Source organism: Magallana gigas, chromosome 2 (assembly GCF_963853765.1).
Source record: "Magallana gigas chromosome 2, xbMagGiga1.1, whole genome shotgun sequence".
NCBI lineage: Eukaryota > Metazoa > Mollusca > Bivalvia > Ostreida > Ostreidae > Magallana > Magallana gigas.
The window spans coordinates 45059535-45072809 of NC_088854.1; the positions used below are offsets into that span (position 1 = coordinate 45059535).

Genomic DNA, 13275 nt, shown 5'->3' on the forward strand with positions numbered 1-13275 from the left:
GTGTTCCAAATCAGATACATACAGATCAAGGGAGAGAATTTGAGAGTGAATTATTTTCTGAACTTTGTAGACTCCTGGGTATTGAGAAAACAAGAACTACTCCTTATCGACCTCAGTCTGATGGACTTGTAGAGCGTTTTAATAGAACCATAATTGCCATGTTGTCCGCTTTTGTAAATGAAAATAAAGATGACTGGGATGATCATTTGCCTTACCTTATGATGGCTTATAGAGCTACCCCCCATATTAGTACAAAATGTAGTCCAAATTTACTTATGCTTGGTAGAGAAATATCTTGTCCTCTAGATATTATGGTCGGAATACCTCCTGAAAATCCCCGGAAATTGGGTCCTTCAATGTATGTCAAATGGTTAGAAATTGCAATGAATAATGCTTTTGAATTTGCTCATGATAATTTGTGCATTGCAGCTCAGAGACAAAAACAATATTATGATAAAGGGTTAAAACCAAGAGAATATGAGCCTGGTGATTGGGTTTGGAGATGGTATTTGCCTGCGATTTCCAATAAATTAGGTCAAGGTTGGACAGGGCCATATCTGGTAATAAAAAGAATTTCAGAGGTTACATACGAAATACAGTTAAATTCTGAAAAAAATCCCATAGTCGTCCATGTGGATCACCTGAAACCATTCCAAGGGAGACAACCTCCTATCAATTGGCTGGAAGAGGTAGAGAGCTTCCAGGCTGATGAAGAAAATCTGAGCGAAACTTCCTCTTCACAAATTTCTGATGATTCTCTGGTGCAACCTGTACATAATTCTCCTGTGAAAACAAGAACTGGGAGAATAGTTAAGCCAAGAGAGATCTATTCTCCATAATTTGCAGATAAGTTAAAAATAATAACAAATTCTTTATATCAATATCTTTTATGCAGAAATTTTCATTAGATTAATGGTTAATTTTTGTTTGTAAGAAGGGGATTGGAATATATATAAACAGCTGGTCTGTTGAGCGCTCTTTTCCAAACCCTGTAATTACTAGTACACTTAGACAATGAATAATGATCTGTATATATTGTACGTACTTAATTGTCATAAATAATTTCAGAAATATCTATGGAGGATTTTGTTTTGGACCTATTAGTGAGCGAAGAGGAGTTAATGGAGCTTGATAGAGATATCCGTCCCGTCTGGCAGGAAGGAGGAATGAGATGTCCGGCCGAGGGTTGCGACATCTTCCTGGAATGTGTGGCTAAATGTCGGAGACATTGGGCAGAGATACATATGGAATATATTCATGGATATCAGTGCACCCTGTGTCGGTTTGCGACAATGAGGAAGAACCAAGTCAGCAGACACATGGGTCGGGTGCACCCAAATCAGCCAACTGAGGACCTGGAGCTGAAGACTTTTCCCAATAGAAAGTACCATAATCCAGGAAATGGCCTTATGCCAATCTGTGAGATCACAGACAATAGGAGACAGTTTCGGGATGAAGAGGCCAGGCGGCGGAGGTCACTTGTTGCGGGGATCGCGACCCCTTTAGTAAAAGAAGACACCAACTCCCGGGACCAGGTGGTGTTCGCTTATGACACCGAGACAGTTGTAGTTACAAAGAAACTCTGGGGGCCGAATAGTAAAGAGAAGGTTGTTAGATTGAGGAACTGTTAGATTAAATTTAGTAGGTACGCAGGGTATACAAATATTTGGCCATTATAGTTTTATTTTATGTTTTAATAATGATTGTTAATCACTGGCCATATATTGATTTCATTGTTGAATTTTATATTTTGTTTGTAGGGAAAGAAAAATGTTTGTTTTATTTTTATATAAATTCCTGCTATGATTATGTATAACTTTATCCTTAAAATAAATGATTATATCATTTATTCTTAAGCAGGGGGGAGTGTAGCAGGAATGGGTTCAAGTCACGTTATGTATTCCCTATTTGCCCCTACTTTTGTTTCTAATAATAGTTGGAAGTTTCTAGTTAATATACTTACTTCCGTGGTTACTATAAATAGGTTTGTTTTGCCATATAGATCGACAATAATCCTTCACACGTGTTCGATCATCATAGGAAATGTCCAGTTTTGTTTATACTTTTCGATTGGTTAATATACCGGAAGTAACCTTTTTCGGGTGGTGCTAAATACAGTCAAAGGTCATACCCTTACAGTCTATTCACTAGATTTAACGTTATATTTTTCTATTGTCGTGGTTGCTATATAAAGCCCCGAAATTCGTAGTTTCTTGGGGACTTGTTAAGCATTGATTTGCTGTAAGTTTCTCACTTCTCTAACATGGTTTATTAGGTATTTAACAGGTTGCACCCGTTAGGAGAATAATTTGATCATTTTGTCGTCGTCATTTGCTCCTGTTGAATTATTTTTGGCCCTTAAACTAAAAGTTAAGTGTTAGGTTCTTATTAAAAGGGATTTTTGTATTAAACCTAGGCCGTTCCCCCGGCTAGGTGGGCTAGCGTTCCCGTACGCTAGGATGGGGGGTGATTTTTGTTGATGATTTTGATGGTGGTGTTCATAGGGATTTTTGATAGGAATTTTTGATAGTAACATTTTTTTGGTTTATACTCGGCAGGAATTTACCATTGTTATAATTATTTTGTTTTTGTTATTTTCTATAAAGTCGTAAATAAATATTGTTGTTTGTTGAAGCTGGTGTTTTTCATTACAGTGTGTTGAACGGTGTCAAAAGGTGAAAAATATATATTCTTTAACTTAAAATTAAGACCAAGCAGAATCTCAAATCATAAAGAACCTGGGAAATAAATTATAATACATAGGAAACGGTAAACATATTTCAGAGTGTGATTCTGACCCAACCCGTCCTATTACAATACTACACCATTGAAATCAGTCTTATGTAGAGAAATCCCATGAGATTCCAAAAAGTTCATAATTAAGACTCGCAAGTTGTACATTTTCTGTGCCAGAAGGACAATTTTAGGGAGGGGCGCTGTGCCCCCCCCCCCCCCCCCTCTTGAATCCGCCACTGCTTGCACTTCGGAAGGTCTCGGGAACCAGGCTAGGGTGTTTCCGTCAAAGATTGGATTTTTGTTCAACATACCGGTAGGTAGCGCTTTGACGAAGATTCCGGGCTACGTAATAGTTGGTTACATGACAGCAGGCTTTCATACTGAATAAACTTTCTCGGGTTGTAAAAAATGTATAGTAGTATATATAATATACTTTTACTTGTTATCTTGATCCTCACTTTTCAAGGTAGGTAATATTTAATGAAGTTTAAATTAAGGCTTTGATAAATATTATTTGACTAATAAATATTATTTTGACTTAAGGGTAATCTTTGGAAAGAATAATATTCTATTGAAAAAAATTTGAATCTTTAACTATATTCTTAGAAGTTTATGTTTATAATACATGTACAGGACAAGAATCAAGGAAATTCACATTTAGTTTATACCTAGTATATACGATACCCCGCTGTTACATGCTTTGAGAGAAATTATAATTTTAGTAGTGTGAATTGGTACATTGCAGTGTCAATTGATGTCTTTTTACAGCTTAAATAATGTAGAAAATGTAGAAAGATCTTATAAACAATAGTACAGTACTGGTTTTCGTTCTTGATATCAATATTAAAGGTGCGCTGCTCTGTAAACATTTTTATCAGTATACGAAAACCTGGGTGGGTCAAAAATCGTCTCTGAATAATGATCACCTGGCATCGCTTTCTTATGCATATGCGTCTAGTATCGACTGGAAAGTAAAGTATATACTATACATAAAACAAATGTAATTTTTTACTCTATCATCATTCTTTCATTGTTTAATGTTGTAATATTTGAAAGTGGGTTAGATGCCATCGAAACCAAAACGACGGGTTTACTGATATGATTGGTCATTGAGAGATAAGTGACTCGCGCTGAGAGAGAGAGAGAGAGAGAGAGAGAGAGAGAGAGAGAGAGAGAGAGTTCATTTTTAAACCAACACTATCTTTTGTACTTCTTCTACATTTTTCTTTTCTTTGAACTTAGGGAAAAGAAAATTGGAAATGGGGGGGGGGGGGGGGGGGTTCAGTTTTCCTGACTGAGACTGTTTACGGTAAGAAATCAACAATAACTAGAACTATCTTAACTAATTAGGACACTTTTTTATCTTGGGAAAATATCAATTTACACAGACAAATGTCAAATAATAGAATGTATTTTATTATATTGTTTTGTGGTAGACGGTATTTTCTCGCATATTCAAGTTCTGAAGTATCAAATTGGTTGCATTATGAACCAGTTACATACGGAACTTTAATTGAAAAGCATGTGTTTAAAGCAAATATTCTGCCAGAATCCATGAGCTTTCTGAGGCTTCGCCAATTGGCCATTTACAAGAGACTCATATTGGACCGAATAAAGACCTTATAGGCGGACACATCAAACTTAGGCAAGCTATGTCACAGTCCGCTTATTGATTGAAGTATATATCAACCATTCTCCCTTTGGGTTTTTTTTTTTTTGGTGATAGCTGGCATTGTAGCTGATTGGACGCCCTGGTCCGCGTGTTCGAAGCCGTGTGACGTAGGAATACAGAGTCGAACACGACTATATGATGGGGAGAACAGGACAGAGGAGCAGTATTGTAACCTACAGTATTGTCCTGGTAAGCCATATACATATGAACTATGGTTATTTACATGTTTATGTATATATAGTAACTGTAGAAACAACTATAGTACGTGTATATAGAACACGGATTATCTGAAAGTAAGCACAACGGTTTAATCGTATATTCATTGCTATATTCTGTTTTAAAGAGACCATGATGAAATTATGAAGTTTTTATTTTGCTATGTTGTTTATGTATATTGGTTTGCTTTGTAATGGTTATTTGCTACTTATGTTTAGTCGACATTAATTAATTTACTGATCGTGTTTCACTCTGCTATTTCGTTATTCAAATAGATATATGCACCTACCCATCTTGAGATGCTTTGTATGATATCGTATATATATAAGACTTTGAAATAACATCACTGTAATAATTGCACGATTCTCTCATTGCAGACAAAGGCGTTTCTTGCTATGGTGGGCGATTTTCATGCACCCAGTTTAGTGGATATGCCGATTGTATAGACGGTCAGTGTGTTTGTACATTGGGCCGTAACAACTATGGCTCAACAAAATACTACCAGTATTACAACACACAGAACTGTTTCCGTAAGTAGATAATTTGTGTTGGGTTTTTTTAAGCTCTTTCTCGTTCGTCTAAAATTCTCACTACTCAGGGTTTGAGATTTTAAAAAAAATATGTTACAAAGTTCACTATCGGAAGTAAAATGGTGTTTTTTAAAAAACACAAAATAACAAGTTATACGCAAATATCGATACTGATATCCATGTTTTGTTTATCTGAGAATGGTATGCCATGACAAAGATAGATTTATCTTGAAACAGGAAATTTGAACTAACCTTAATTTCATTTTTATTTTTGTTTTTACTTCTGAAAGTTTTTTTGAAGCAATATAATAAAAAAGGTTAATGTCTTTATGTGTTTTGTCGTAACATTTTACATAAGAGGGCATTTGTTTAATTATTTTGAGGTCATACGTGGAAGTTGCTCCATTTTATTTTATTTTTTATTTTTGAATCTGGCGTCAGTTCGTGATCTAAGTGTTGCTCAATTTTTTTATTGATCACGAAATGATTCCCCACACTGACAGAATTAACAATGTAAACATTCGTCATATAAGTACTTAAATAAACGTCGCATCTACATGTACATTTGTACATACCCTGGACATACACTGCTAAATTATGTGTTTGAAGTAGTTTGAAAATTTTAAAGAATTGCTGAACTGAATTCTTACCCGGACAAATTGATTTACTTAATTCGGTTTCGTTTATAGTTGTGCAAGGCGTTGAGCATTATCATCATGATCATATACGAGAATTCAATTGTAATGGTAATAATTGTAAGATTAATACTTAAGATTTACTAGCATTGGTATCTTTACTGCAAACTTCCGCTGTGATGAATGACGAAGTAGCTAGATAGACATGATATCCTAATTTCATGATCAGCACTCTATAATATATATTAAGGAAGATTTGCAATTTTGACATTAATATAAAGACAAATTTTACAATTTCATTATAGCTGAAGTGGGAAACTGCATAATTCGAGAGAACCCGCCATTTGCACTTGCAAAAGTGGAAACTTTAGATTACGGCTCCAAGTTGCGCAGCTGTGTCACGAACGATAACCCAAACTATGAGTCCATGTGATCGGAGTTTATGAAAGTAATTCGTATGACGTAATTATACGTCCAAGAGGAGGAACTGACAAACCAATCATCCTGGTGCTGTTATCTTACCATATCGTGACATGGAACATTGACACAAGCGTGCCCATTGATTCCATAGTTTACTCCGTGAGTTGCTTGTAATATCTATAACTCGTATAGTCATCCGTTACGTCACGTTTTGAAATATTTAATCACCGTCTTTTTTATTTCCAAACACTGTCAAGTCAATTCAATTTTATTTATTTTTTTACAAATGAAAGACCCCCAAAGTACATTAAGATGGTACTTGTATACGGGGTTATTTTCGACCCTAGTTAATTTTTGCCCCTCTGCAAGCAGTTTCCCCTTGTCTTAAATGCGTCCAGACACAGAACTTTGTGTTTTAAAGAGAAATGCCTTGAAACATTGGAACTCGCCAAGATTTAAAATCGCCCGCTGACAAGAAGGGTGAATGGGGCGAATATAAAACGGGGGCAAATATTTCCCTCTATACAATATATTGGCATGATAACAAATAATATGTACACATATATTCATAAGTATTGCCTTGAAGACACATTGTCTTTGTAGATACTTCGATCTGACACATATCAACCAGTAGAAATACTTGCGAAGTCAAAATGTGGCGCCGCAAAAATCATCAGGTTTGACGATCTCCAATATACGACCGGGTCGGACACAGGGGGAGGAAATACGCCAAAAATACTTTTGACTTTGGCGAATTTCTATGGTCCCGTGACGTCATTTAACGGAGTGTACACCTTGTATAGTCCTGCCACCATACGTTTAGAGGTCGGAGGGAACCCTCTGTTGTTAAATACGAATGCTGAATTTAAGGTAATAAATTAGACTCCATATCTCTTCTATAGTTTAAAATCAACTTTAAATACATTTTAGGGAAAAAGGATACAAATAAAATTTGTATGAATAAAACGAGGCGACGGACGACGACAATTTGTATTACTTTTCCAAATCCAAGTTCTTTCTTTTTGTATACGTATTCATAAAATTACAATAGTACTTGAGCTGAACACCAAGATGTGAATTTTAAGTAACTAATATTTATTATTTTGGTAGAAATCCATCCTCTTAACTATGCAGCGAGATCCTTTTTAGAAGCAATTAAAAGTATATCATACTCTTCATATTAGATAAAATTCTATTCGAAATTCCTTTGAAATTTTAGAAGGCATGATGGTCAACAAAACGACTATTAAACCACCTCACATTTTCAAAAATCATCTGTTTAGCTACGAACTATTATTTAGTATAAAAAAAAGACGTTCATTTTTATTAGCTATAAAATTTGAATGTTTTACTACAGCTTTATATGTAGAACTCTTTAAAAAGGGACCTAGACACGATTTCACATAAAATTTTATTTTGATTTGCCTGTTGATGTTGTCATGCTGTGAATTTTGTATTAACTGCCACCGGGGTAATCCAAAATTTACAACATGACAAATGCGCTACGAGGTATTTTTGTCTTTTGCAGCCACACTCAGTGTTTTGAGACGATACAAAGTAATATGTTAGTTGTAAAAAAATTAAAATTTTTTATTTCTTTGTGCATTTTTTTACGAGTTTGTGATCTTCCAATATTTGTAAAAGGTTCTTTTTTAAAGAATTTTTTATCGTCAAAGCTTTTTTTAGTACTCATTTCTATTAGATTAAGCAATTTTATTTTCAAAAATTGTCTTTTGAATAAGATATAACAATATGAGAAAGATTACTTAATCTTTATCAGGATTATGAGTGGTCATGTCGCAAGGTTTCCCCTCAATACAGTAAAATGACTTTTACTGGAACAGTGATGCCACCTGTTCGACCGGAGGTGACCACTGCAGAAAACATGTTTTCCAGTTCGTGTGAGTAGTCAATATTACACATATTCGTTATCACAGTTGTTCATGGGAGAAAATCTAATATTTATTGTATTCTCTTTATTTCAGCTTCCATCGCTGTCATACTCCCTACCGCAATTGCCTGTGCTGTACTTGTTACAGTTATATGCATCATAGTTGTGATAGCTAGAAAAAGAAAACAAGTTAACCTGAGATATATCGAATGTGCAGCGCCACAAAGGATTAATATAGGAGCACTGTCTTCCTACGCTGTCCCGCCGGCGTCATACACCGGAACCCCCTCCCAGTCTGTACCCATGGATGGTTGGTCGTCCAACATCGACTCCACATCAACTCATGAGATGTCTGGAAATACAACGGATGCTCCAACGGATGCACCTCCCTCATATGAATCTGTGGCTGGAATGAATGGACAGCTAGTTACCCCTGGTGGACCCTCACTGATGGAATCTGCACGCAGTGTTCCTTCTGATGGTTCTACGTTAAACACAAATACCGATAATAGCCAAATAGAGCCCCGAAACAATGACACTACGATGCATCATGCTCCAATGGCAGCTCAAACCAACTATCATTCTTTTGCAACAAACTTGCCACCAACCTATGAATCTTATATTGCAAAGCAACATAGAGAGACCTACATGTAGTGTGTGTGCTTATGAAATACTGTAATTTTTTTATCATTCCATGTACGTGTAGCAGATATTTATTTTCTATTTCTAAAATATGCTTTGTTCAAAACATGAACATTAGAGTCCTATTATTTAGAATATTTACAATTTCCAGTCTCAAAACCTGTGAATAACACTACGTATTGATTTTGTACTATATAATCCATATATAACGCCAAATTGAGGCGCCAGGGGGTGTGCTTATTTGTATTTAAATATTTAATCGTACGATGGCTTAAAATTATAAATATAAGTACATTTGTAACTATTAAGGAATCATTCTTTGAATTATTATGAGGTGATAATTTCGGTCGGGGCGTGATCAAATCTATCAGAAAGCCCTTTGGGCTTTATTGGATTTGATCACCCGACCGAAATTATCCGCACCTCATAATACTCAAAGAATGATTCCTTATTCCTTAAATAAGTACAGTGCATTTTGTGCAAACCATGATAGTAATTAGAGTCATAAAATTGGCAATCTAATTAAAATTAGATCCGCTCGCTTACGTGTAGCGAGCGGATCTATCATCTAACTAAATTGGTGGCTTATTCTTCTAATACCCCGTAACTCACTTATTATCGATAGAAAATCGTTCATAATGACATTTTTAACAGAAAAAGCGGTCCACTTCTAAGCTGTGAAAAAGGTGCACATAACGATTACAATCCAAAGGGTCTCATTCATTTCATTACCTCCTTACATGACAGACCTGTATTAAGGTGGAATAACACACCTAGAATCAAAGTACTGAAGTACTGACGGGAGTTGATTTTATCGATTATCATTTATTTTAAAATCAACTTATCTTGCATGGCAATTAGTTTCTAGTCTGTATTTGAATTAAACTTATATGTAGTACATGCCATGTACATGTCATAATAACATGAACACATTCCAATATGTAGAAATTACGTCAGAAGGACAGAACCCATACAATGGAGAGAAAACCAGTTAGGACCGAGTTTCGATGTCAATCAGAGTTCAAACTTATCAAAACTTGATGGAAAATTACATATATGGCAAGAAATTAGGACTATGTTTTGAGGTATTTCATTTTTTAACTTAGACTAAAATATAGACTTCTAAACCCTTGTATCACTTTCTAAAAGTGTTGTAACCTACCCGTATCCAAGTGTACCCTTTGTACCCTTTCCTTCAGCTCATTTATTTGATTTTTTAACTTAGACTAAAATATAGACTTCTAAACCCTTGTATCACTGTCTAATAGTGTTGTAACCTACCTGTATCCAAGTGTACCCTTTGTACCCACTGTACCCTTTCCATCAGCTCATTTATTTGATTTTTTAACTTAGACAAAAATAAAGACTTCTAAACCCTTGTATCACTTTCTAATAGTGTTGTAACCTACCCGCGTATCCAAGTGTACCCTTTGTAACCCTTTCCTTCAGCTCATTTATTTGATTTTTTAACTTAGACAAAAATAAAGACTTCTAAACCCTTGTATCACTTTCTAATAGTGTTGTAACCTACCCGTATCCAAGTGTACCCTTTGTACCCTTTCCTTCAGCTCATTTATTTGATTTTTTAACTTAGACAAAAATAAAGACTTCTAAACCCTTGTATCACTTTCTAATAGTGTTGTAACCTACCTGTTTCCAAGTGTACCCTTTGTACCCACTGTACCCTTTCCTATAGCTATTTGAAGTCGATTCTCTAAAATCCTTCCCGACTCCCCTACTTTCGGTTTTAGTAGAAACATATAGTGTACCCTATTTGTAACTTTTTGCTCAAGTTTTATATAGTGGTGTACCCTTGGGTACAAAACTATTACCTTAAAACCCAGTTCTAATTTGTTGCCATATCTAGAAAGTTATGCTGTAAGTGACTTGACCTTGGCCTTTAGGCTTACGTTATAAATACAAAGGTCATTATAGTCATAAAATCTAATAAAAATTACAGTCATCCACAACTCCCGAAAAAAAAATTATCACTTATATTGTACTGTGCTTTTATAAATATTCATACATGTAGTTGTCAATTTTCATGGATTTAGATACAATAAAAGTTACGAGGATACGTTAAGTGGACAATGACCGTATCAATACAGAATGTCTTAAGATTTTATACTCTAATGAACATGTACATTGAATTTCGTGAAATAACTAGACAATAAAATCTCGAAAAGACTTTTAAAAGAAGATAGGAGAATAAGGCGTTTAAAATGCCTATATTTGGACAAATAAGATACTGTAAAATAAAAATATCAACACATCTGTTATTTCTATAAAAAATTGTTCAAAACAATATGCCCGGTATATCTAACATAACATCAATTTGTAACCCTTAAATATGTTCAACACTGCCCATCTGGGAATATGTTGGGTTTAAGGTAATCCATCCATAACTATCATATTTCATATCTAATAGATTGCAAGTTTGATCACTAAAATCTTAGTGTGATTTTAAGGAGTTTATTAAATAATAAAGTTTCACCTTTGAAATCTTAAAAAAAAATTAATTTTAATAAATTAATCATATGTTGAAGTTAACATTGAAGTCTATGGGAAAAATGCATTTTTAAATATATATTTCTTTAGTACAAGTAATTTTCTCACATTTCTCTTGGTAAAAGTTGCAAAAGCTTTCTCCGTCTTCAAATATGCTAACATAATTCATAGTTTACAATACATATTTTCAGAAAACGATTTTTTAAAATTTTCCTAAAGGGCAGGCAACTCTTTAAAAAAGTTTTAAGTGCAAAAAGTTCATTTAATTGACTACATACATACACCCAAGTTTGGTTTATGTCAGCCTCATAATAGCTTTAAAATTTGTATTTGATGTAGTATAAATCAATAAAAATAGTTAAATTCACCTCAGTTATGGATGGACTACCTTAAACTGGCGTATACGTATCAAAACCTTCAAATATAGTGTTATTTTTTAAAAACTTATATGCCAGTTATTTTATATGGTGGACCTGTGCTCCGTATTTTTGCCAGTCTAAATAAGGTCTATGGAAAACAAACCGATATCAATCAACTAACAAGGTGATGACCCACTACACATTATAAATATTATTTTGTATTCAAACAATTGGCCGTTTTAGAAAAATTATACAAGTCCGTAAATTCGTGGCCAAAATCAGATTAAGCATTTAAATAACGCATTTTGTTGTGACTGAAATGGCTCAGTGGTTAGAGCATCATATCTTAGGTAACATATTAAAATATTCAAAACTGAATATAGTTAGAAACTGTGTTTTTGCAAACTTGAAATATAAAATTATCAAATAGATTTAAATAAAAAAAAATTCAAATTTAAAATTGTATTTTAAGCCTCTTTGACATCATTGCAAGTTCGCATCTGCTGTAAGTGTTGAGTCTCCTTTGTAAGATGAATAGTGGGAATTAAGCTATACGATTAACATATATCATCTTTTTATGTTGATACTTTATACATCATGCCGATCCAGAAAATTTTTCTGGTTAGAAGAATGGGGGATATGACAGCACAAATGCCCATTCAGTTTGGTCGTGAAATACAATTTTATTTTTTCTAATTATTAAATCTATTCAAATATATTATATAAATACAAGTTTGCATAAGCACATTTCTAATTATATACAATTATTAATATATTTCACTAACGACAAGAAAAAAAATTATTGCCTTAAAGAAAGTGGGCGCTTAAGATGTACATTCGGCAGGAATCTGGGCGCACATGGAGAGTGAAAATTTCATCAATTAATTTTGAATATTTTTCGAATTATAACCGTTATTTGCTTTCTGTTTGATGTGGAATGAGTGGAAAAATATTTGAAATGCAAAAGGATTTATCATAATATGGGTCTAAATATAGCAACACAATGCAATTCATGCAAAATCCTACTTGTTTACAGCTGTTTTTAAATGATTTTGTTATCTCTGACTGGGTCTTCTCTCCACAAATTTGAAACGTGTAAAGATAACATATTTCAACATTGAAAATGTCGCTTTTAAAAAAAAGATGGAGAGATGACCCAGAGATGACTATTATTATGTACTTTTTCAAATTATTTTTTGAAGGATAAAAAACAAAGTCCATTTATATGACAATATTGTTTTAAACAGTACTTTATAGCGCATATATTGACAAGTCTCGCATGGCTCAGTGGTTTCATCCTGGATTAGTGAATACAAACATTCAGTGTTTTGGGTTCAAATCCAACTGGTGGTCATTTTTTTTTTAAAATTAAACTTTTTTGTTTTAAATGTTTGTTATTTTACCATGATGTTGAATTATAATATACCGGTATATTTTAATTTGTTGTTATTGATTTCTAGATCTGCTGTATGAACATTATTTTCTTTTCTTATTACTAGTTTTTTTAGGATATACACAATATAACTTCATTAAAATATGTTTGCATTAACATTTACAACTAGTTATCGGTTTAACTCTCATTGCCATTTTTTTTAAAGCTTGTGAGTTTTTTAATAACCGGAATAGTCATGAACTTCGACTCTCAATTTAATATCTTTTCGTTGAA

At 33.9% G+C, this 13275-nt stretch overlaps 1 protein-coding gene across 2 annotated transcripts; it reads left to right on the forward strand.

The window, feature by feature from the left end:
* Nucleotides 1-3052: 3052 nt before the first annotated feature.
* On the forward strand, nt 3053-10139 carry LOC117681348 (hemicentin-1). Of its 2 annotated transcripts, none has more exons than XM_034445450.2 (7): nt 3053-3202; nt 4463-4597; nt 5002-5154; nt 6095-6368; nt 6813-7079; nt 7990-8110; nt 8195-10139. In XM_034445450.2, the coding sequence occupies exons 6-7, from the start codon at nt 8035-8037 to the stop codon at nt 8752-8754; spliced, it is 636 nt and encodes a 211-aa protein (XP_034301341.2). In that variant the 5' UTR covers nt 3053-3202; nt 4463-4597; nt 5002-5154; nt 6095-6368; nt 6813-7079; nt 7990-8034; the 3' UTR covers nt 8755-10139. The 2 variants fall into 2 exon arrangements, with proteins under 2 accessions (XP_034301341.2, XP_065928936.1); XM_066072864.1 differs by having other exon boundaries at nt 3054-3202; nt 8195-10120.
* Nucleotides 10140-13275: the final 3136 nt, after the last annotated feature.